Genomic DNA, 26,655 nt, shown 5'->3' on the forward strand with positions numbered 1-26,655 from the left:
CCACTCAAATTGATCGGAACACCCCATTTGAGCACATCTATGGAGTTATATTTTGGAAAATCTTTCATATATAGCATTAAATATTACATGTATTTTATGAGAGTGATATATAAGCCCAAGTTAATACTTATTTATAGTAATTTAAACTTCTTTAGAAACATGTCCATAAATATGCTATAAAAACACTGAAAAGATATTGCCATATGATATAAATGTGTTAGTAAGTAATTATATATGCATAGTATTATTACATTGAGAGTGATTATGAGGAATGTTTCTTAAAGGAATCAACACTTTTTTAAGGTAATAACAGGGGTACAAAGGGATGTCTCTAAATAAGAAAATTATGTTGTGTAAAAATGAATGAGTGACTAGTCTGTATATTTTTATGATAAAGGGATCTAGTTCTAGTGAAAATAAAAGTGTAAAAACCATGTTTCCTAAAGAAAAACATTTTTAAAAATCTCTTGAAAAACACGCTCGGATAAACCTGCTCATAGGTTTTTGCTCGTAAAATTGACGCATCCCGACAGCTTGTGGTTAGTTGCCTTTGCTAAGGTAACTGAAAATCTACTTTGCGCCATTCTAATGGTGGACACATGGCTTTGCCATACATTGGCTCACAAGTCCTACTACATGGGAAATATGTAGCCATGTTAGTGTCATCAAATATATCATCTTGCCAACTCCTTGCCAATATAATGCAGTATCTGAAGATGGAGCACTAAATTTTTGCATATTGTGCCCAGTCTCATAGGTGTACTTAGAGGTATGGCATCCGATATCATAAATTACTCAAGCATGGGGTTTATGTATCTATATGACTTAAAAGCACGCACTAAAGGTTCTTCTCATTGGCTTGGAGGTTTGAAATGTACATAATACTACATAATTTGTTGAGACATTTGGACATTATATAGATCAACACAAGGATATTAGATTCACTTGTATATGTTAATGTGCATTGTTTTACTTTGGTAGGATTTTGACCTTGGGTACTAAAGAAGAGTTTTCACTTCCTAATGGATGGCCTTGTCTAATTTGTCTATGTGCAGGGATCATTTTGTTTCACCTTTTGGTATAATGGATATCGTGTCAATCGCGTCACTTGGGTCTTTTGCAACAATCCCTATACATTTCTATTTGAATGAAATGGAAATGCTATTTGAGGTGCCATTCTTGATGATGAAATGATACTTTCATATTTCTCTTTTGGTTATAACTAATATAGTGTCAACTATATCAATTGGTTCTTTTTCAGCAATACCAAGACAATGTTTATTTGGATGATATGGAATCTGTTTTTGGTGTGTGCTCATTGTAGCATCTTCTCTTGTTGAAAAATTGGTGTGACATTTTCCTGGTGCTCATTCTTTTTTTCGTGTGTAGACATTTTTGCAAGAAACCAAAGCTGAGATTTCTATTCTTCAATTTTTTGGATATGAGCTCATTCAAACTGAGGATTAGGTTTTATAATACAGTGTTACAATATCGACTTGGACTTATTCTAGTCTTACAAAGGTATATTTTTCTATCACCTTAGCGGACATGCAAATTCTTTGAATTTTCGTCCAAGTGGTGATCAACTGTTCAACTACATCGTTTTATCTTATGCGGGTGCAGAAGCCCCAATAGCTAATCTTATTCTCATTTATTCTTATTATTATTTTAATTCTTTTCTTTTTGTTTATTTTTTTTAAATTTTATATTCTCTCTCTCTCTCTCTCTCTCTCTCTCTCTCTTTCTTTCTTTCTCTCTCTCTCTCTCTCTCTCTCTCTCCCCCCCCCTTAATTTTATTTTATTTCTTTTAAAAGTGTGCTTTTGCGTTTAGTTTTAGTTGCTCTCCTTGGTTTATTTCATTGTATGACCGCTTTATTTTTATTTATTTATATATTTTTTAAATTATTGGTAACTTTCCTTTTCTCTTTCTCTTTCTTTGGTGCTTCTAGGTTGATTAAGCTCTTACAATGGCCTTGGGGCCCTAGCTATCCCTAATTGTAATCGCCAGTTTGGGGGTATATTGGCATTAGCGATACATGCTATGATGAATTCGTCTTTTGCAAACTAACAGGGCGATCTCCTGGGATGTCATCTGGCTCTTGTGACATTCCCTTGTAGTAGTAACTGTGCAAGCAAGCCTCCCCCTAAATACTAGTCTCGCTCCTGCTAGAGTTAGGGGATATAGCAAGGGAGAAACTGCCTTGGGATGGGCAGGGAGAGTGCAAGCAAGTTCCCCAATGTTGGATCGTTTGACCTCCCTGAACAACATTGGATATTCTAGTGATGGTGTTGTCTCTTTGGTATGTGATTTAGTTGGGTCTAGCTCGGTAAAAAACCCTTATATGCGGCAATGGCAAAGTCTGGTTTCGAATCTTTTCGTTGCTTTCCCATTGAGCATATAGAGGGCCATTTTAATAATGCCAAGGACTTTTACAAGGCTGCTCGTCCTCGTGAATTGTTTTGGATCAGAACTTTACACACTTTCTTCCCAAGAGGTTTTAATTTGGAAGGAAAATCAACTCTTCGTAAAAATAAAAGAACCTCTAAAAGAACCCTTTGACGTGGAGAACTCATATGAAGCCCTTTAAAAGTAAGAGATTCCAAAGCTTTATTGATGCTGATTTAGGACATGTAGTCACAGCTGATACCTCAATTTCGCTTTCTAGTAACCTAAGAGACCTTTTCATGAAAGGCACGAAATTTCAATTGTACTCTTTTAAAGAGTCTTGCGTTGCTATCGATAAGGGAATCTCAAAGTTTGTTTTGCAATTAGAAGAATGTTTAGGAGTTAAAAATATCTTATCAGAATGGATAGGGAAGATTTTGAAGAAAGTTGCTTTGAAACTAGAAGAAGTCCCTTCGGTTAATTGCTCAAAGAAAAGTAACCATCTTTCGAAAGAAGATGAAACTCTTCTTCGAAAATTCCATAGGAATTTTGTCATTTCTTATGTGGACAAATGTTCCAATAACTTTGTTTTAATTTGCAAAAAGTTTTACTTAGAATGTCTTTTGAGAGAAGTGAACTCGGCTGCCAAAACTTACGCCCATGCCTTAGTTTCTCAAAAGGGTTTGATCTCAAAACATGAGAGTTTTTGCAAGTCTTCTGGGTTTGTTTGCAATCCAAGCATACCTTTTCTTTGTGTTGCTTGGAAGTTTCACAAAACTCCAAAAAAGCCAAGATTTATTGCAGCTGCTTGTGAGACTACTTTGACGGATGTCTCTAAATGGCTAAGCTACTGCTTCAAAGCCATGTTTCCTAGTGTCCATGAACTTTGGAGGGACTTATTAAAAGAGGTAGATGTCCCCTCGCACTCAAGCTGGATTTTAAATGACTTTGTAGGAGTCATTCCTGTTATAAAATTTTTTAATTCCTCTCGAAGCATTTAGGAAAAAGAGTCTCCTATTCTCCTTCAAACCTATGATTTTACTACGCTTTACACAAAGATCGAGCTGGAAGACCTGAAGTTTAGAATTAAAAAGCTAGTGGCTGAAGTTTTCAAGCTGAGATTTGACAAAGATAGATGCAAAGTGCTAAAAGTTGAGAAAACAGCCTTATGCTTTGACTTTTTGTGGCTAAAAAATAAAGATCATGACATAGGTTCTAAAAAGAAAAGATACACAAAGGTAGTAAGTGTGGAAGATGTTTGCTCTTGGATAGATTTTCTTTTAGATAATCTTTACATCACAATAGGTGATTCTTTGTTTCAACAAGTTATAGGAATCCCCATGGCACTAATTGTGCCGTCTTTTTAGCAAACTTTTATCTTTTCTCTTATGAATTTGAGTTCATGCAACGTCTTATTTCTATCAATACCTGCCCTATCATTTTACATAAGCTTTGTCAAGTTAGGTGTTTTATAGATGATTTATTTGTACTAGATATTCCTAACTTTCAAGACTTTATGTACAAAGACGCTAGAGCTTTTGGAGAAGGAATCTATTCTCGTGACTCTTGTGAACTGAACTGCACTTCAAGAGGGGATTCTTGTGTTTTCTTAGATCTTAGACTTTCTCAATCTACCATAGGATTAGAGGTTGATATATACGATAAACGTGAACAACCTGAATATAGTGGTTTACACATTATAAAAATGCCTCACATTGACTCAAACATCTTTGATTTGGCAAAATATGGAGTCATTTCTTCCCAATTCCATAGATTTTCTCACCTTTGTACAACCAAGGAGTCTTTTATCACTCAATGTAGTAATTTGATCACTTTACTATTACACAAGAGGTATAATCCAAGGAAAATAATGGAAAAAGTTCACACATTCTTAGATATGAAGTCTTTTATCTATGGTGTATCGGCCTTAGGTATGTTTAGAATGATTGAACATAAGCTGAAAACAAAAAGCGGGGAGCTGAATAGCCTGTTTTTCTTTTAGTTTCAAAAGAGAGTTTGTTTGAGTATGCTTGTGCTTTCTAAGTTAGAAATGTATTTTTGCCTCTTTGTAGAAACGATACCCAAGTGTAAAGGGCCATTTAGCTTTTTATGTTTTAAATAAGAGAGAGAGTTTCTAGTTTTTTGGAAGATTTTGTTTCTTGACTTGCTTGTTTATTTTTGCTTAGTCACCTGCTTCCTTTCTTCTTTATTTCTTGTTTTCATTCTCTTTTGTGTATTTGACGTATTTTAGTAAGCACTGGGTTTGCCGAAGAGACTCCGGGGGTCTTTAGAAACCCAGTATAGTTGCTTATGCTTGGGCACTGACGATGACATAAGTGTTGCTTTGCCTGCTAAGTATGTCTTCCTTTTGTTACTTAGAACTCTTGTAGGCAAGCCTAACACCATCCAAGACATGTTTAAGGTGAAATTTTACCTTCTTCTTACACCCATGTCTTCCTCAAAAGCCATCTAGAAGGGTCATAGAGTAGTATGACACATTCAACAATGACGCTCTCATCTTCCCACATAGGATGGAGTGCACCAACTCCAAAGGCCGAGATGCCTTGGTAGTTGACTACTTTAGAAAGGCATCATGGTGTTTCTTGCTCGTCATGAAAAAATCGCACACAGGTCCCTCTGCACATATGTCAAGTAAACCCATGATTAAACTAGTCTGATGTGTATTATTTAGAAAAATGGCCAAGCATGGGTGACCATACCTCTCATGCGAAAGCTAGCTATCTCCAATATTTTCTTCTCTTTCATTTTCTCTTTTATATTCTTTGTAGATTTTTGATCTTTAGAACAACAAAAAATCTAAATTTGTATGATTGTACTTATTCTAGTCTTACAAAGGTATATTTTTCTATCACCTTAGCGAACATGCAAATTCTTTGAATTTTTGTGCAAGTGGTGATTTGCTGTTCAACTACATCGTTTTATCTTACGCGGGTGCAGAAGCCCCAACAGCTTATCTTATTCTCATTTATTCTTATTATTATTTTAATTCTTTTCTTTTTGTTTATTTTTTTTTAAATTTTAATTCTCTCTGTCTCTGTCTCTCCCTCTCTCTCTCTCTCTCTTAATTTTATTTCTTTAAAAAGTGTGCTTTTGCATTTAGTTTTAGTTGCTCTCCTTGGTTTATTTCACTGTATGACTGCTTTATTATTTATTTATTTTTATATTTTTTAAATTATTGGTAACTTTCCTTTTCTCTTTCTCTTTCTTTGGTGCTTCTAGGTTGATTAAGCTTTTACAGTGGCCTTGGGGCCCTGGCTAACCCTAATTGTAATCACCAGTTTGGGGGTATATTGGCATTAGCGATACATGCTATGATGAATTCGCCTTTTGGAAACCAACAGGGTGATCTCCTGGGATGTCAGCTGGCTCCTATGACATTCCCTTGTAGTAGTAAGGGACGAGTTATCTTGGGACGAGTTACGACTGTGCAAGCAAGCCCCCCCCGTAAATACTAGTCTTGCTCCTGCTAGAGTTAGGGGATATAGCAAGGGAGAAACTGCGTTGGGATGGGCAGGGAGAGTGCAAGCAAGTTCCTCAATGTTGGATCGTTTGACCTCACCAAACAACATTGGAAATTCTAGTGATAGTGTTGTCTCTTTGGTAGGTGATTTAGTTGGGTCTAGCTTGGTAAATCAAAACAAAAAAGTTAGAAGAAACATATCTAGAGAAAGGTTAGGGAAGTTAGAAAAGTTCATAGGAAGAATTCCTGGTATGTTTTCTGTTCAATGCAACTATGATTGTAGTCTTATAGGTTATTTTAGGTGAAGGGGTATTGGCATTTCTGAAATTCTGCAAGGGGCATTTTGATACAGTGCTGAATGAGGAATTCTGCTGCATGAAATTGTAAGATCTGCTTGCACTAGAAACTAGATGCTAGCTGCATAGCTAGGAGTTTTAAACATATATTATAGCTTTCTGACCAATATAATGTAGTCCTTTATTTTTTTTTCTTTTGTCTGTTTATTCCGGATCTGTCCCTTTTGATATATTTTCTTACTGATTTCTGGAACAATCCTAATTCAATGCGTCTGGCGGTCAATGCAAATATGATTGTAATCTTACAGGTTATTTTAGGTGAAGGTGCATGGCATTTCTGAAATGCTGCAAGGCACATTTTGATACAGTGCTGAATGAGGAATTCTGCTCCATGAAATTGTGAGGTCTGCTTGTTCTAGAAACCAGATGCTAGCTGCGTAGCTAGGAGTTTTAAACATATATTATAACTCTCTGACCAATGTAATGTAGTCCTTGTTTTTTCTTGTATTTTTGGGGTGTGGAGGGGGACGCATTGTTGATTCTGTGTTTTAGAATGGATGTTCTGGGTTTCATTACTTGCATTTTTTCTCTGTGATGAAAAGTGTTATTAGCTTTAGCTCCTCCTTGCAATATTATCTCAGCATTCTAGCTTTCAATAGATTCAGAAAATTGGATTTCAAATATGGGATTTCTTATATCTGGAACAATCCTAATTCAATGCGTCTGGCGGTCAATGCAAATATGATTGTAATCTTACAGGTTATTTTAGGTGAAGGTGCATGGCATTTCTGAAATGCTGCAAGGCACATTTTGATACAGTGCTGAATGAGGAATTCTGCTCCATGAAATTGTGAGGTCTGCTTGATCTAGAAACCAGATGCTAGCTGCGTAGCTAGGAGTTTTAAACATATATTATAACTCTCTGACCAATGTAATGTAGTCCTTGTTTTTTTTTGTATTTTTGGGGTGTGGAGGGGGGCGCATTGTTGATTCTGTGTTTTAGAATGGATGTTCTGGGTTTCATTACTTGCATTTTTTCTCTGTGATGAAAAGTGTTATTAGCTTTAGCTCCTCCTTGCAATATTATCTCAGCATTCTAGCTTTCAATAGATTCAGAAAATTGGATTTCAAATATGGGATTTCTTATTTTGCAGGTGAAGAAGTTCTTCTCGAAAGCTATTGAGCAGCTTTCTATTACCAGGAACCAGTGCCGTCTATCACCCGAGACTGTGCCTGGAAATATAGATTATAAGGTTGCTGATCATAGGAAGAACTACAGTACCTCTTTTCCCTCTGACAATAGAAACTTGGAAGCCTTACCTATGTCAGGACTGCCTCTGACCTTATATTTTGCAGTCTCAGTGGAAATCCAATTGGAAGGCATTGATTGTGTACTGGGTGTTCAAAGAATTTCTCAAAATGTTGCAAGCTGTCAAGGAGACACAGTTGTGAAGAATATTAACAAGGACATCATGAGAGATTCAGAGGCAAAAAGAGTGCAGCTTATGGATCTTAGAGCCCCCAAGTCATTGCAGAGTCTAGCTAAGCATGGGAAGATGGTCTGGATAGCAAGTAAAGAGTTACAGTTTCGATTCTCCTGGGGAGATGGATGTGATCTATACATGTCTGCTGCATTGAAAGAAGCAAAGATTTGTGTCACGAAGTCTGGAAATCCAGCTCCAAATAATAGTGAGAGCATGAATCTATTCATGAATACCAGGAACTCAAATGCCAAGGCTAGAACCATGGGTGCAGATGCTGATACTGAAAGATGTCGTGTGTTAAGCGAGCTTTTAATCGAGCAACTTTCTTCTAGCGTCAAAGGTCCTTGGTATTCTACTGAAGTGGTTAATGGCATGAATATAGAACATTCTATGTCAAACGCATCAAGAAGGCCTCAAGCTTACCCTACTTCAAGCAGGGAGGATCCAATGGCTCAAAGCAAAAGTGATTGGCTAGCTGCAGATTTTAAAGTCGTTAAACTTCACCTAACAGATTGTGTGCTGGACAGGCTCATAAATAGTGCTTCATCCAGGGTGAAGGGTACAAGGAGCCTTTGTATCAATGCTGCAATGACCAAGGGATTTCGAAGCATTTCTGTGATCTCGAAGGTACAGAGAAGCTGTATCTGTTCAGTATATGTCCTGTTTAAGGGTTCTATGTATGTGATCTAGCTGACAGTTTCTTCAAACAGGGGAAAATCAAAGTTTCAAGCTACCCCAAGTATCATATTTAAACAGCACAGTAGGATCATTTTGTTATTCTCACCTTAAACCCCCACAAAAAGAAAATCCCTTAAATGAAAGCGTATGAGGGATGCTCAACAGGGGTTAATAAGGCCAGTAGATTAAGCCTTGCTGACATCAAAGCTATGTGAACCACTATGGTTCAGCCTGTGAAACATGGCTGAAGCTTCAAAACCTGCATGCTCACCACGATTTGGATGAGGTCCATGCACAAATCTGTGTGAAAATGCACGGAACAGCTAGTATCGCAGATGCTGGAATAGTATTACGCTCCCTTTTCAATAACCTGTTCCATTACGCCTAAGTCTACGATGAATCACGGTACATGCACACAAATTATCCTTCCAGCCTTACCTCGGTGTTCGCAAGCTCTCACGAAATCTCAACACACGTGAATAGCTCCTGCTTGCAAAATCCACCAAGCCCCAATTCCCTAGATGGATCTAGTATGCCACATGTCCTCAATTTAGGGTGCCTCCTAAATGCACCATATACCCCTCTCTTGGGATATGCATTATTTCACTTGCCCCTAGGTACATTACACATTCAATGCATTTAAGACCCATAGCCTTAGACCCATCTAGTCCGTGTCATGTCACCCTCATCAAGGACCTTGACATTAACCCCTTTGACCATTTACATGAAGCCCAATAAATATAATACAAACATTGATCCTTTAAAGGAAAATATCGACTGACCCTTCCGAGGTGATGTTACCTCAACTTGAGCGTAACATTCCTTCACTCTTCAGGCATCCGCATCCTCGATGATAAAGTCTAGGAACACTCTCTGTAATTGGTATACGGATTCCCAGGTAGCTTCTGATAGAGGTAAACCATGCCATGCAACCAACACCGTGGGTATCTTCCGATTGCGTACTTGCAACGTTCCTCGGTCCAGGATTCTTGTTGGTTTGCACCCTGCATTATCCTCTATCTCCTGAAACAAAACAACACCCTCGATTAGTGAGTCACCTGTATGCAAAAATTTCTTTAAACGAGAAACATGAAACACTGGGTGCACCTTACAACCCTGCGGTAGATCTAATTTATAGGCTACCTTGCCTATTCTTTTTAGAATTAACCACGGCCCACAATATCGGGGTGATAACTTAGCACACTCTCCAGCAGTCAAAGACTTAGAGTGCGAAGGAACTCTGAGAAAAACTTTTTCTCCTTCCTTAAATTCTTTAACAGATCTGTTTTCATCCGCATACGCCTTAGCTCTATCCATAGCTTGGCGGATGTTAGCTCTCGCAAGTGCTAGCATCTCCCACATCTGAACCACAAAGTTCACGGCACTAGGCACTTTCTGAGGTATTCCAACTGTAGTTGGATTTGTTGGTCTATAACCATAGTTCAACTCAAACGGACCGAACCTCCTAGAGGAATGTTTTCTATCATTGTAGGCGAATTCTAACAGTGGCAACCACTTGTCCCATGTATGTTGCCTCAATGTCACATATGCTCTAAGCATATCCTCTAAAATTTGGTTGATTCTTTCCGTCTGACCATCCGTTTCTGGATTCATCTTCAGTGTCGGAAGCAGGGCACGTGCCAAGCGAGTGTGTTCTTCTTGGAGGACATGAGATACAAAGAAGAACGCACTTGTATGTGGACTCTCAAGGTGAAACGATTTCTCTCCCGTGAACAAAATAAGCTTGGCATTTAATCCATCTCACGGACCTCGTGTGAGGTTATTGGACCATCGGAGGATGGAGAGAGCATGCTCTTAGCTCTGAGCTCCTACAAGAACATTCATGGACTCTCCTCAGAGCCAGATGGCAAGGGCAGAGTGCTTTGGTGCTCCAATTTGCAACCATCAGTGGCGCTCGATTTCCACCTTTTTGTGCAAGACAGCACCAAACGCACATTGGGCTCCTCGTGTGCACTAAGCCTAAGGTGGGACTAGTTGGCAAGCACGACCTCCTCATCTATCCATTACCCTGTCTGACACTATGGATTTGGGTAATCCATGCAAACGAAATATATGTTTAATAAACAAATCCGCCACTTGTGAGGTACTAACAGACTCTCTAGTTGGAATGAAGTGAGCCATCTTGGTAAGACGATCAACTATCACAAGGATAGAATCATATCCACCTTGTGTCGTAGGGAGACCTGCAATAAAGTCCATGGAAATGCTTTCCTACCTACCTAGTGGTATTTCCAAAGGTTGTAAAAGTCCGGGTGGCTTCACCCGCTCTGTCTTACTTACCTGACACGAAAAACGTGTCACATATTCATGACTATGTTTTTTTATTTTCGGCCAAAAGAAATCTCGCTTCACGAGATCATATGTTTTCTCGACTCCTGGATGTCCCGCACATGGGCTATCATGGCATTGTTGAATGACTCTCTGCCTGAGATCATTTTGATTAGGTACTACTACCTTGCCATTTCTTTTCAGCATACCATCTCTTATGGTATATCTTGCATAAGTTTGGCCTTTTCTGGATGCCAGGTCATCCTTTTCCCCGGTTCAAATACATAAGCCTTAGGCTAAATGCTCTGGATGAACTCGTCCACCTTTTGAGTTTCTCTAATCTCGGTCATTAGAGCACTCTCTAATACCGTGAAACTCATATTATGCATATTGCGTGACAAGGCATCAATAACTTTATTATCCTTCCCTCTTTGGTACCGAATCGTCAAGTTAAACTCCTGCATGAGTTTTGCCCACCTAGCTTGGCGGCCTCTCAAGTCAGGTTGTTTACAAAAATGTTTCAGAGTATCATGATCAACATCAACATAAAACTCTGACCCATACAAATAATGTCTCCATGTTTTCAGAGCATGGACAACAGCATACAACTGTAATTCATGAGTTGGCCAATTTCGTTGAGAGGGAGAAAGCTTCTTGCTTTCAAAGGCTACTGGCCTTCCCTCTTGGAGGAGAACTGCTCCTACTACAATGCCACTTGCATCGGTTTCAAGGAAAAACGGTTTCTGGGGATCAACTATTTTTAACACCGCAGTCCTAAGACCACAGCTTGTTTTAGGGTGTTAAAACTCTCCTGTTGATTCTGTCCCTATATAAAAGGTACTTTATCTGAGGTCAGATCAATCAATGGCGATACTATTTCGGATTATCCTTTGATATGCCTTCGATAAAATTAGACAAATCCCAAGAACGATCGCAAAGCGGTCAAACTCTGAGGGATAGGCCAAGTCAGTATCGCAACCACTTTCTTTGGATCCATTTCTACCCCCTCAGGAGTAATAATGAATCCTAAATATTCAAGTCTTACCATACATAGTACAGTTTTCTTTTTATTTACATAAAGACTGGCTTTCTCCAAAGTATTGAACACTATTCTTAAGTGTTCGTGATGCTCAGCAATACTTTTGCTGAACACAAGAATATCGTCAATAAAATGTACTACAAACTTCTCAATATTCGGACGTAGTAAATCGTTCATAAGCATGACGAATGTAGCTAGAGCATTGGTAAGTCCAAACGGCATTACCAAAAACTCATAATGTCCAAACCTGCTTCTAAAAAGCGGTTTTATGCACATCGTCGGCTCTAATACGGATCTGATGGTAGCCACATTTAAGATCTATCTTACTGAAAATTATGGCCCCATGTAACGCATCGAGCAAATCATCGATCCGAGCCATTGGATACCTGTGCTTAATAGTGATATTATTCAATGCTCTGTAATCTATACAGAGGCGAAAAGTATCATCTTTCTTCTTCTTTAATATCACTAGCGAAGCAAAAGATGAGAAACTGGGTTGAATCTGCCCGAGCTTGAGGTATTTCTCCAGTTGTCTTCGCACCTCCGTTTCTTCGGTAAAACTTAACCTATAGGGAGATCTATTTATGGGTTTTGCCCCCGGGATTAGTTCAATCTTATGCTGAACATTCTGCTCTGGAGGTAACTCATAAGGTAACTCATCCCTAAAACAATCAGAGAACTCCTCTGCTATTTGATCAGCCAACTTGGCCATCTTTCCATTTTGGGTAACATCAGTGCTAGTCGAAGAACCATCAATCGGCTCTACCCAAGGACCGTTGGTTTCCATAATGGAAGTTCGAAAAGCTCAGGTATATCTTTTTCACCTTGTAAGACATATAGTAAATCATTCATTTTGAATTGACAAATGTGCTTTTTCTAGTCTATGGCTGGATTCTTCCTAGAATGCTAAGCCTTACCCAGGGCTTTGTCCGCGTGAGCAAACTTTGTCATTTCAAAATCAAGCTTCTCAGTATAGTCCTGAATTCGAAGTTCCAACTGGGTAACCCTCTGGTCCCATACTTCAGTTGAACTTTTGTCTGCCATTCTCACTGTATACGCATAGTCAGATTGGCTAGTCTTTAATTTCAGCCTCTTTACAAGCTTGGAGTTAATTACATTGTGCGTTGACGCTGAATCAAACAACACAATGACATCATGATTGGCTACTTGCCCTTTCATCTTAATTAACTCCGTATCGTTAAAGGCTGTATATCCCGTTGTTGCGGGCTTTGACATGACATTATTAGGTGCACTAGTTACTAGCTTAGCAATAGACACACATAACAAAACAAGCTGAATTCGCATCTGTTCTGCTTTGGGACTTCCCTCCATTTCCACATCGCATTCTGAGATGACCATCTCAGCATCTGACGATCCTTATTTCGTGGACAATCTTTCCACTGATGAGGCTGAAAGCATCCAAAACACAAGCCTTCTCTCCCTGCTTTTTCTCTTTGCTTTGGGTTCAAAGAAGGCTTCGAGTAAGCCCGGGCTGCCATTGGTGTTACTTTTCTTTTCATTCCAATGGTGGTACTTGGTTTAGGAGTCTCAACTGGCTTCGCCTGCTTGGCTTGACCACTAGGCTGTGAGGCACTCCTTTTCCTAATCAACTTCTTTTTAAACCCAGTTTTCTTTGGGTACTCATACCGAGTCCCATCTGCACAAACCCACTTGGTCTGTTCCCTTTTGCATCCTCATAGTTCAAGGATATGGCAATTGCTTCATCTAACGTGTTCGCATACTTAGCGCGAAGTTCCATTTTGATCTGATCATTTAGTCCAAAGATAAAATCTTTTACCTGGATTGACTGAGGTAGAGGTTCATAAACTTTGATTACACTTTCTTTGAACTTATCAGTGTATTCCGCCACTGATAAATTTCTCTGACGAAGGTTTTGATACTGATCCCAAGCTCGGGATGCTTCGTTAGGAGGTAAGAAGTGTTTTCTAAATTCCTTTTTAAACCCCTCCCAAGTAGTGGATGCCACTCCATCTTTCTGCTGTTTTATCCACCACCGATCCGTTGCCTCATTAAACATATGGGTGGCCTCGCGGATTTTCTTCATATCATTCTTGATTTCACAAATGGCGAAGGCCTCATCCCATTTGTGTAACCAGGTCTCTATGATATCGGAACTACGGTCAAACATCCAACCATAATACTTTTCTGGCCTATAATTGGCAATATTAGGCACCTTAGCCCTCCTAGGCTCGACCGTATGAACACTGGATTCAGGCTCCATTGGAGATTTACCTTTCTCTTCACGAGATGGTCTAGCTGACATTCTATGAACCATTTTCCTGAGCTCGGATTGTCCGACATTAGCTTGTAACTGTTGTGCTAAAATCTGTTGCAAGGCATCCTCCAATAATGCAATTCTACCAGATAGTGTATGGCCTGCTGGGCGCAGCACCTGTGGGGTTGGTCGGACTCCTGACTCTACGGGATCCACCCTAGAAGCTTCTTCTTCTACTTCCATTTAGGTCGATGGGTGTGTGTTTTAAAAAATAAATAAATAAATAAACACCGCCTAAAACTGTATTTACAAACTGCTTTTCAATCTCACAACCACAAAAGGTGTCTAAATAGGCGTAACCATCAACTGAAAATCGCTGAGAATCAAGATGAATATCTTTCCCTATACTGGGAAATATCTGCAATCTCAAATAACTCAAATAGCGAGGGAAAATAAACTAGCATATACCCCAACAAAACTTAAAAGGCACAGAAAGGTCCCTGGTCATATTTCTGCTGCATGGAGAGATCAATTTGTCCCTGCTAGCCACTCCAATACGCATTTATGTCCTGTCTTGTGACCACGAACATGCGGGACTGTCTACCCCTCCCCATGAGCTCACGACCAAGCGTAGTGCCTCTCCAAATCCCAGTTACATTCCTAGTACAGCTAGTCACGACGCCATCTCGTGGAGTGCACGTTATGTGCAATAGTTGAACGATCGTTTTTTTTCACACCCAGCTCCTGCGATGCCTAGGAGCCCTAAAGGCAGCAATCCATGAGCCTTCAAGCCAAAACCTGTGAGGCAACTTCTTACTTGTGAGCATGCATCTATCCATCTCCATGGCAGTGTGATTCTTTCGCTCAGCTTTGCCATTCTGTTGAGGTGTAAGCCTCACTATAAGCTGATGCGTGATGCCTTTCTCCTTAAAACATGTCTCAAATTCATGAGACATATACTCTCCCCCTCGATCTGTGCAAAGTGTCTGCACCTTGAGTCCTGTCTCATTCTCAACCATAGCCACAAAGTGTTTGAAATGCATAAACACTTCTGATTTTGCCTTGAGACCATAGACCCAAGTGTAGTTGGTGAAGTCATCTATGAATGTAACAAAATAGAGATAATCCCCAAAAGTAGGTGTTCTCATGGGACCGCAAACATCACTGTGAATAAGCTGTAATTTCCGTGTAGCTTTCACTGAACCATCCTTCTTGAAGGGAAGTCTATGCATCTTGCCAAGGATGCAACCTTCACATGCATGAGGAGGAGGTGACTCCAAAGGAGGCAATGCATCAACCATATCATGCCTTTGAAAGCTGCCATAGCTCATGTGCCCATACTTGGCATGCCATAACTCCGCATTCTGCATCGCAGCAGTGGGAGTGCTAATTGATAATGCAAGATCGGATCTTTTTTTCATATAGATGAAGCTGACAAAGACCTCGATACAAAGTGCCAGACAACATCAAAGCATAGTCATTGTCTTTGCTGCACACTTGTCATCATAAAAAACAACGTGAAATCCTCCTCTATTGAGTGAGGACACTAAAAGCAAATTCTTCTTTATCCCTAGCACATAGAGAACATGTGCAATTCTAAAATCTGTACCATCAGTGGATGTGAGAATAATGTCTCCCACTCCACACACTGAATAAGAAGAATTGTTTGCACAAGTCACCTTCTTTTTGGTGGGTGGAGGATGCATAGATACAAACAGACTGTTCTTGGAAGTGATGTGCTTTGAAGCACCACTATCAAAATACCAAGTATGAAGTGTCTCATCGACACTAAGAGAGCATGCATCCTTTGAAGGATCATAACTGCAAGTCAAGAAAGCATATGGATCATCATCATTAGTGGCTGTAGCATCTGAACTACCCACTGAAAAATCTGAAGTGCAAGACAGAAAGGCATAGTGCTCTTCCACAAAGTTGGCTGCAACATCTCCCCCATCATGAGAATGTGGAGCTGATGCATTTGACACAGCCATACCGGAACCCCTTTTCTTCTCTTTGGCTATGCGCTTCTTGCATTTTCCAATATAATGACTGGCTTCTTGCAATAATGACAGATGCCCTTATTTTTCTGGTTATTTGTTTCACCCTTTGCCTTATAAGAGGGCTGTCTTGAATAGCCTTATGCTGATTTGTGGGCTGATTTGCATGTGGCTTTTGCTGCCCTTTACCCTTGGGCTTGAACTTGGAGAGCATAGCATGCTCGCCAGCCCGGGTTGCCATATTTATGCGAGTCTACTCCTCCTGCAAGAGAAGTCCTACCAACTCGTGAAAGGAGAGAGGATTGCTGCCCCCCTTCAATGACAAATTCAGTGAGGTGTGGAAACCGAGATAGGATTCAGGAAGAGAGTTTAGAGTGGTGGTGATCATCTCTGAATCCGGAATGACTTCATCAATATTCAGCAATTGTTCCCTCAAGTCTTAAAGCTTTGAGGTGAGAATTCATGGAGCCTTCCTCCTCTATATGCGTATGGGAGAGTTCTCGCTTCAGAAAGGACACCCTGGCATCATTTCTTGCTGCAAACATACTCTCTAGTATCTCCCAAGCTGCCATAGATGTCTTGCATGACCGAATATGAGGTATAATGAACCTCTCGACAGAAAGAGAAATTACTGAAAGAGCTTGTGCATCTCTAGAGTCCCATCTTTTCTGCTCTGCTGTGGGAGCTCCTGGAGCGGCTGCTCCAACTACTTGTGTTGCATTTGCACCTCTACCCCTGCCTCTAGCTATAGGAGTGACAGGTGTAGTCGCTGTATCTGGTCTTGCTTCATCTCCACTGACATAATCCCAAAGATGTCTGCCAGCCAAGATATTGCGAACCATGAAACTCCAGAAGGAGTAGTTGGTGCCATCCAACTTATCCTCCTGTGTGAGAAGTCCGAACACCTCATTGGGGTTGTTCTGAGCTAGTTTCACCAGATAGTTTTAAAAAAATACAGCAAACTAACCAAGTAAAATCCCTTCCTGGGATGTAAAATGCAGAAGTGAAATCTGCAAAGAAAAATCTGCCCACAGTGACAAATACTGTCACAGCCTATCAAAGGCTCAAAATGCACTTTAATTATCCGACATAGAGAGTACTTACTCAGGCGACGGGGCTTGGCCACATCATCAGAAACCTCTCAGAGCAGGATCACAGAGTTCTTTCCATCGAGTGACATTGATCGTCCAGTCTCTAGCCGCCGACGTGACAGAGACCCCGACCTGACGATTGCAGCACGACACACGAGACATCGAGGGGACACACAGATCACTCTGGGGGACCTCCCGTCATTGTTTAGACCCGGGATACGTCCCACGGGAGTTACGGTGGCTCTGGTCTTGCGTCAAGCCTCGTCTAGGAGACCGAGACGCACGGCACCCCTTGACGGGCACCAGCGTCCCATCACCAGCTATGCACCAGTCAGGGGGACATGACATACGGAGGATTCCGCTCCGCTCCAGTCCAGTCCTTTTCTTTTCATTGTTACATCTAGATGTATTTGATTATGTACGATGAGACTTAGGATTCAACACGGGTGATGATGCTCATTTCAGTAGCTCCACCCTTTCTGTGATTTGTATCAGGTTTTCTTTCAGTCTCATAGACCCATCGGTCTTCCGAAGACTCTAGTAAAATTTCTTTCTTTATTTATTTTCTTTCTCCAATGTCACTCAAAATGAGTCCAAAATTGCCTGCAACAGTCCCAAAATGCTTGTACACTGCCAAATTGCATTAGAATGCAAAAAGCCCCAATTTCTTCAGGGAAATTGCATCCAAAAGAGGACGAATTGCCTGAAAGCCCTAAAAATGCCAGAAATTGTGGTGTAAAGGGTTACTCCTGTACATACTATCACAAAAGATATTTTGGGAAAAAAAAGGGGTGCACTTGACTTCGTATTCTTTTCATTGAGTGGATTTTCTACTTAATAGTTGATAGATGCAAGCAGATCCTTGTTCCTTTAGGGGCATAACAGAGGTGGCTATTCCTGTTCCTTTGGTGACATAGGACACAAGACAACCTTGGTCACATAGTGACATGGGACATAAGACATACTTGGTTATATATCAGCTGTTGGCGTCAAAGGGCAAAAGCATGATCCTATCTCGAAATCGGTGTTATAAGACACACAAACACCTTGGTGCTTGGTGCTTGGTGCTTGGTCATAATTGTTCTTCGCTTGGTGGTTGGTCACCAGCAAGCGAAGAACAATTGTGGATTTGAAATGCTTTTGAAGCAGGAAGCAGTCCTCATCACAATTGAGGCATTGATATGATTATATTAGAGTCTTGCTTTAGACCCTACATGATCTATGGGACTAGAAACCATTCTCTAGGGAACCCTAGACTCATTCATTGAATTGGAGTCAGTTTTTTGATTTGAATCCATGAGAGCATTATCCTATCAGGGTGAGCATAAGCCCAAGATCCTGGCTCTTCACGGTGAACTCACTGTCAACACTTTGGTGGGACTGACCTTTGGCACGAATTCCCGATATCGAAGATGCTCCATAGCCTTTAAGAGTCCGTTCAGTATTGCATTTGGTATTGTCGTGTGGCCCATAGGGTTTGGCAAGGTATAGCACACTTATTCAGCATGATGAGGAGAGACTCTTGAAAGTGTTTGGTGTGGATTCCATTGCCCTTGTCAGCCTCCTCACCTTCTATCGGTGGCAAGGAAGGCCGTGATTCTTGAGGTAGCAGCTGAAAGTCAGAACCCAATTATACCGAACTGAAAGCGAGAACTGAGCGTGAAAAGGTGACTGCATGTAGTAAAAATTGCTGCTCTGCGACTGCCTGCAGCAAAGGGTTGAACAGGAAGTAAGTGTGACAGCAGGAAAGTATAGTTGTGAGGGAAGGCCTTCTTTGGAAAATGTCCCATTGGCTGTAACGGGTGTCATAAGGGGGCAGCATGTTCCCAACTCTTGGATTGAAGCACGGGAGGCACGCAAATTGAGCGGATGATTTTTGAAGCTTTTAAATATTTTCTTCAACTTTTTTTTTGGGGGGGGGGGGTTCCTTGTGCGACACGCACACCCAAGCAACCCACTCAGTAAAGCCCTATTGCCTAGTGATACAAGCTGAATATACGTGTAAGCTTATTCTTAAGCTTTGTATTACCTTTTTTTTTTCACAGCTTTTGTATTATTGTAAGGGGGATCGGGCAACACTTGTGTGTCTCGAAAGACATATGTTTGTAGGTCTTTCATTTACAGCCAGTTAGTAAGGTCTTGCGTGAATTGATCCCTGGTACGGATTTTCCTATATGCAGATGACATGGCCTTACTCTCCTCCTCTGCTGAGTGTCTCTCTGGACATTTAGACACACTTCAAACTTTCTGTGAGAGACATGATCTGAAGGTATTCTTCTGTTGGGTGAGCAGAGGTATTGTATCTGAATGTGAAATGATTTAGTAAATTATAATGTGAGCACGAACTTCTACATGATGTATGCTCTACAAAGAGTGAGGTTGATCTTTCCCTATTTATCTTCATGCATGTTTGAGAAAGAGATCAGCTAGATTATGCTTCTACTTCTGTTTTGAGATTTATTTTCGCACCAGTAGCTAACAATCTTGTATGTTGTAAGACTTGTGCAGGGTGGTATGATTGTTTTGCATACACAAGCTTTGTTAGTACTCATGGAACAGATACAACATGTCTATTTGGCTCTAAAAGCTATTGTCATTGAGAATGATACAAGAGACAATGCATTGATGCCCTTGGCAGATGATGGCATTTTCCATGACAGCTCAACATCTACTCAACCAAAGCTGGGAAAATCATCATCCATGCCCCTTCAATATGGAAGCAACTTGATAACAAATCAACAGCGCCTTTACTCAGCTCCCATTACAACATGTGTGGATGGGCCGGAGACAAATACAAGGGGATTTCCATGGTTGATGGAAGGGTCTTCTTTTGAACTTTGTGGGCTGTGTCTACTGCTGGCACAACACAATACTGCATATGGAAGCCGAGGTAAACTTACATTCAAAAAACTCCAGTGTCTCGCATTCAATGGCCTGGTATACTGGAATGTTGTTGTACTGCTGATGCTTAATTTATATGGTGGTTGCAGAACAGGCAGAAGGTATGCTCTTTGAGGTGGATTCAGTCACAAGATTTGAAAGTGTGAAGGGGCGTGCTGCTTATCTTGACATTACCAAATTCTTGATGTGTAGTCTGCAATTTTATGGAGGGCTACATGCACAGGTTAATGAGAGCAGTCGTTTTCCTAAATTTGGTTCCAGGTCCAATTTAGCTGCAGGGCTTGGCACTGTTAAATCTAAAGAACTGCCGCATGATATTTCCACTCCCGTGGAAGGTGTGCCCTCCCTCAATAGCATTGCAGATGGCAGGCAGTTGCCACTTGAAAGAGAGAAGCAGGAGCTGGGCTCCTCAATTGATGTTACCAGCATTAACAATGGATGGGCGAATGAGTATATCTTGGAAAATGTGAGAATATCTTGTATGCTCGAAAACAAGTTTAATGGAGGGGACAAGTATTTGTTACCTTGGTCAGATGGTTGGAAAGGGGTTTGCTCTGTTGTGGGCCTTAATATTGCAATAAGCACCTCTGAAATAAAGGTATTTCTTGTGTAGCAATGGAGATACAGACCTTGAACAGATGTCGGCCCACAGTTTGGATTTCTTTTGGGAGCTTACTTTCTCCATTATCTGCTGAAGATTGGCAACACGTTTCTGTTATTGTAACCTCAGTGCATATTGTTTCATTGCACACCTTATTAGATGTTTCTCTGGCATTTGACTCGGATTTGTTTTTCTGCAAATATGTCACAGCTTTTGTCAGCACTTCTTTCCACTTTCTCTGAGATCTCAGCAAGTCATAGCCATAGCTCCTTACAGTCTTCAAGGACCGCTCAAGTAAGGGATTCCCAACGTGTTCCTGATCATGGCTCTGAAGTCCCAGATGGTGGGTGAAGAAATCAGGGAAAGCAATAATCAAGCACTAAAATTTGTTACTCTATTGAAGTTTCTTATTGTTGTTTCAAGGATAACTTTTGAATAAATGATGTCATGTGAATAGGTTCAATTGTAGCTCTGAAAGATGTACGTGAGCATTTATACTTAGCGGTGGAGAAGGCAGATGATCACTATCGCTTGATTGGGGTCTTGCATTATAGTCTCGTAGGTTACAGGGCTCTTTTCAAGGTGCAACTGTCACTGGCACTCTGCTCATTTCAAATTTTCTTTTGCCAAAGACCTTTTAAACTATTAGTTCGTAGGATTTAGACACACAACTCAAGCACTCTGCTTCAATATTATGTCCTTGCCACTTCTCTTGATAAAACGAGTCTTGCACTGGCTTCTTTCATTTTGATAGCTTTTACACATTATGTCTACAACCACACTTATTTGATGAAGGTTTGCTGATAAATATGCATATTGCTTCAGGTGCAGTATCAGAAGCCCAGTAGGGATGGGTGGTTTTCATTAATATCTTTGAGTGCAAGGAATGCTTCTGGTGAGCATTTTCGTGTACATTTTCGCCCAGGATCTGGATTAGCTGATATAGCAAGCATACATGATGGTTCATGGGAGCTTTGGCAAACCATACCATATAAGTATTCTAGTAAAGAAGAAGACGGAGACTTTGACCTTAATGGGGATCTATACAGCAATCTGGTCTGTGTGGTGAATCAGAAGAGCAAACAGGGAATAAGTTTAGCCAGTGGAGCTCCAATGATGGTAACGAAGCCTGGCAGTCCTTTCAAATTCAAAATTCTGCAATTACCAGGTGCAGCAGAAGGCACCTTTTTTCAATTAGAAATCCAGATTCCGAGTAAAAACGCTGGAGTGTCTGAAGGACTTCCTCCGACATCAATGATTGCTATTCCCAAAATTGAGGTCAAGGTAGGAAAAGTCATGCTTACTGTGCTGCATGAAACAGGAGGGGGAAAGCATGTGCTTCCTTTATTAAGAGGTCGCCTGGAAGATGTCGAAGCTGTCATTCACTTGCAGTCGCGTAAGGTCAGGGTGATGGCAGAGTGCAAGATTATTTTCGAGTACCTTGAAGCTCACAGAAACCAGTGGTATGTATATGCTAAACGGATCACCAAACCTCATTTACATAATGTCTGCCATTGATCTAAACATGTTCTTAAAACTGTTAGAGGGTTGTGTAATTGTCTAAAGAGCATATCGTAATGTGAGGAAATGAAAATATATTCATACTTATTATTTCGTAATTACAATGATGCTTGCCTGCTGAATAGTTTTACCCCATACACATTTAGTCAGGGGTTTAAAATTGACCAATTTTGTACAGCACCTTGACCGGTTTTACAGCAAACTTCCAGAAAATGTTTTTGGAGAGGTGATTCCAATGGCTTTTTGGGCTTGTGACGTTTCTCCTAGGTTCTTATCATGCGAGATACAACCTTTATTTTCATTCTTTTTCCTTCTTAAAAAATGAAACGAAGAAGCTGAGGCTGCAACTCTACACACACTCATTCGGTACTTCCAAGCTCCTAGGAGATAGATAGATATGCATGTGTGTGCGCTCGCATGTGCAGTTGAATTAGAAAGAAGAAATATATATTAATGTCTTAAGAGATTTCATGGGCCTATGAGAAAGTACCACCAAAAAGAGTAACTATTACGTCTGAGTTCCAAAGTCAAGGGAGTGCACAAGGCATCTCCTAGGTGTGCATAGAGTGTCTCCAAAATTATTAGAGGTTAACTTTAATATAGTATAGACAGACGGCCTTCATTTACATCAGTTTAAGAATGAGAGTCTTTGGGTCTAGACTTGAATTCTCTGATTAACACCTTCCATGTCTTAGACAGCCCCTTTTCCTTCCTTTCAACCATCCTTTAATTTAGCCATTCTGTAGCTTTTGCCTTAAGCACGTACCCGTGCACATTTGTTCACCTCTTTTATAACTTTTGCAGTAGCTAGATATTGAATAATTTATCAACCCTTCGTAGTCTCATCAAAGTCATGGGAGATTTAAAACAAGGCCAGTACCCATCAGTTTTTTTATTGAAGATCTGCTTAAAGCTCATTGGACACCTCCATAAGAAGGATAGGGAAAACGTAGAAGGTACATCTAAAGTGAGCGCTAGTAGGCGTTGCCTTTTTGCAGTGCATGCGAGCTACTTACTAGGATATCTTCTCACATAAAGATCCTTCGGGTGCTAGGAGTAACCCAAAAAAACTTACTCACCCTTTGCTTTCTTTTCGACAAAGCTCTTAAAATCAAGGTGCATCTTTTTTTTTTTTCAAGAAAATTACTTCATTAAGTATGAATGAAAACCGCGAGAGCAAGCTCAAATGGGAGAATACATCATGCTATGCACGAGGAAAAAAACCAGCTCAAAAGGAGCTACTAAAAAACCAAGGCGGAGGTTGAAAATGCCACCTCAACCCTGAGGGAGACTCAAAGAAGAAAGGAGATCCTCTCCAAACTCTGAAAAAAGTAACTCTCCTGGCAGTGGCTGCTCTGGAGGATCCCTGCATGCTCGCCCAGATGGCCGTCAGAGTGTGTACTGTGTTGGTCCAAATACTGGCCATAGCCTGAGAGGGATGAACTTGGGTACCCTCCATCGCCTCTGTACACCTGGCTCTCCAAATATACCAAGTTGCAATGCTAGCCAAAATCTCCCCTCCCATGATGTGTCTACTGAGGCATGAGCAACTTTAAAGGAGTGAAGGGAAGACTCCACTGATTGTGGCTGTACAATGAAAGCTGGATCTAGATCATGTCCCTCGAAGAACACCTGAGGTCCAGTAAGAGATAACCATGCTATTGAACCCCATGGGGGTCATATAGAAAGGTGCTGTATGAAGCTGAAAATCCTAGCAACACCTTTCCAGATTGTCCTCGCCTGTCTGCACTCCCAAAGGCAATGTTGTACTGACTCAACTGCTATGTGGCAATGAGAACAAATAGGGTCGACCCCGAACTTGGATCTCCACAGGTTCACTGCAATCCGTGCATGAATACAAAGCCAAAAGAAAAGAGTGATCTTTCTATTCCTGAGGGATTTCCAGAACCTATGCCAAAAGTTTTTCCGTACAACTGCAGAAATCTGAAAACTGTTCCAATGAGGGGCTCTAGAGGGCCTCTAATCTCTACAGCTGAGCTGAAATCTCCGGGCATCTGTAGCACCTCACTAGGATGCATCTCTAGATCCCTAACACAACTTTCATTAATGCACATGTGAGAACGAGATTACTAGCTTCAGTCAGTTTCTGTATTGCCTTCAGGCCATTTAAGATATGCAAGACTGCCACTATTAATTGGTAGAGCAATCACCATTGGCACTTCCTAAAGATGGTTGGGATGTGACATGTGTTGGAAAGGTCACCTCCCCATCTATAAGCTCCCAAATGAGGAGAGTTGGGGGAGGTAGGGCAGAAGATGCCCAAAGAAGAGAGAGCGAGGGGGCTGCCATATGGGCGGCACCTTGCAAAGGAAAAAGACTGCAACGGATGGTGCCAAGTACAAAGCATGGAACTGGTTTGGAAGGGGGCAGATCTGGAGCAGCAGGTAAGGGCCAGAAGTGCCTAGGCTAAGCCAGCCTATGAGCAGGTTAGAGGCCTGCAGGAGGGCCTGGCAGCAGCACCAAAGAGGGCATGGCATGAGCCCTTAAATAGGGCAGGTTAGCCAGCCAACCAGGACCATGAACCATCCCTTTTTTGGACCGACAACACATAGGGAGATGAACTGGGCTGAATCAGCCCCTTTTCTAAGAATTCATTCACTTGGCTCATGATCTCTTCTTGTTGGGTTGCACTAACTCTATATGGTGGCTTGTTCGGTGGACTACTGCCTGGTACTACATCAATAGCATGATCCTCAGGCCTTTGAGTGGGAAGTTACCCTGGCAAAGAGTCAGCAAAGCAATCCCCAAGTTGGCTAAGGAAATCTATCTGCTCTTTATTTAGCTTAGAGAAAATGAACTGTGGATCATCAGACTTAACATCCTTTGCAAAAACTAAATACGCGTTGCAAAAACTAAATATGCAGAAAGATGATTTTCATTACTGAGCAAATAGCAGAAGCAGATACTGTAGGATAGCTGCCACACGGCAGCCATGCATTGGATGTGCCTAGTACAGGGGGTCCCATTCCCCTGCCTCCTAGCCACACAAGCCTCCTTCAGCCCCCAGCAAAAGGCCGGCAGGATTGAAGGAGGATCTACCCATTTACCTCATTTATACCAAGGAACCTTCATTGCACTCCTGCATATGGGATTTCTCCCCAATATTCCACGTGTCACCTGCATATCAAGGGGCCTCAATATTCCTTTTAATATTCACATAACCAAGGTGCCATCATGAGGTGGGTTAGGACCACACACCAAGGCTCATATTTCCAACAGATACGACAGGGACTGACTCTCTCCTGAGTTTGACATCCAGAACATGAGTCTTTCCTATATGCATCAAGGGGATCTTCCGATTATAAGTATCTACCATAGCATGAACTCTATGACACCATGGCATGCCCAACAAAACGTCACAGCCCTCAATTGGCATGATATAGAACTCCTCAGTGTCCACTAGACTCTGTATGTGCAAACGGAGCTTCCCAATGATTGGGGTAACAGGTGTTCAGGATAAGCCAAGCCTGCCTCACTCATGGGCCCCATCTCTTGTGCACAAATTTTCAACTTGCCTGCTAACTCAGGGGAACTAAAGTTTGTGTGAGCCTCTGGATCAAAGAAGATCAAAACATCTGATTTCTCAGTTTGCCCCATGCTCAGCATAACTCAGTGGCATCCCCATTTGGCTGCTCTCCAATAACATTATGCATTGATCATGCAGGGGGCTTAGGCTTCTAATCACCCTTATCATCAGCTTTCTTCTTCAATTAGTGTTTAGGACAGTCACAGACTTTATGCCTCTTCTTTGCAATGAAAGCATTTATGGGCATCCATCAAAGCTTTGCTTTCTTCATGTGATAGCCAGTTGGAACCTGGCCTATCATCTTTCTTTCTTGCAAAAGAAAAGGAGCCTTGGGAATGTTGGAGAAATCATAGTGTGTTGGTGTGATTACTAGGAGTTTTAGTAGTGGTTTTATGTGTTAGTGCCACGTGTCACTTTGGGAGTTATCCCATATGCATTTGGTACTAGAGTGTGCGTGCCTATTCTATAAAGGCTTGTACTTCACTTGTCACATCGTTGAATTAATTGAATGAATGAAAGCCTTTCCATGATGTCTTCATTTGAGTATCATTTCCTCTCACCCTAGCCTAGCTTCTCTCTCTCTCTCTCTCTCTCTCTCTCTCTCTCTCACATCTTCCCTTTCCTCACATCTCCACCACTACGCCAGTCACATGGAGAGCCCCCCCCACTCCCACTTGTGTACAGGTCCACTTCGATCGGATCCTTGACCTCGTTTACGTGAGCCATTTGGTACAGGAGCTCCCAGGTTTACTACTTGGGGACGAGGTAGACCTCACCCATGCATCAAACACCCTTGCCACAACGGTCACGGACGCAGCTATCAGATCTTTCCCTACGACTCAGCCTGGGCGCGTTTCAGTGGGAAAGATGCCTCAGAACCCCTGGTATGATGATGAGTGCAGAGAGATGAGAGCTCACCTTACACGTGAGCAAGCCCTTGGCCACTTGACACCATCTGAGGCCCAGAGGATCTCACGACGGCTGACACGGCGCAAGCGGCGGGCTTTCCTCACCCATAGGATAGACGAGGTGATTAGTTCGTTCAGAGGAGGGGATCCTACTATTGGATGGGGGCTCCTATTGGAGAGGAAGCCGCCTATCCCCATCA

At 41.4% G+C, this 26,655-nt stretch overlaps 1 protein-coding gene across 1 annotated transcript in view; it reads left to right on the top strand.

The window, feature by feature from the left end:
• LOC147893744 (vacuolar protein sorting-associated protein, putative (DUF1162)) overlaps window positions 1-26,655 on the top strand; it is a 215,327-nt gene that overhangs the window by 18,709 nt on the left and 169,963 nt on the right. The window contains exons 4-10 of the mRNA XM_087385903.1: window positions 1,056-1,170; window positions 7,318-8,274; window positions 19,486-19,867; window positions 19,968-20,476; window positions 20,690-20,822; window positions 20,937-21,061; window positions 21,305-21,942. Coding sequence (XP_087242029.1) covers window positions 1,056-1,170; window positions 7,318-8,274; window positions 19,486-19,867; window positions 19,968-20,476; window positions 20,690-20,822; window positions 20,937-21,061; window positions 21,305-21,942 — 2,859 coding nt within the window. The remainder of the gene's footprint in view (window positions 1-1,055; window positions 1,171-7,317; window positions 8,275-19,485; window positions 19,868-19,967; window positions 20,477-20,689; window positions 20,823-20,936; window positions 21,062-21,304; window positions 21,943-26,655) is intronic.

Source organism: Dipteris shenzhenensis, chromosome 15 (assembly GCF_047967505.1).
Source record: "Dipteris shenzhenensis isolate YYH24624 ecotype China chromosome 15, Dip_SZ_1.0, whole genome shotgun sequence".
Lineage (NCBI taxonomy): Eukaryota > Viridiplantae > Streptophyta > Polypodiopsida > Gleicheniales > Dipteridaceae > Dipteris > Dipteris shenzhenensis.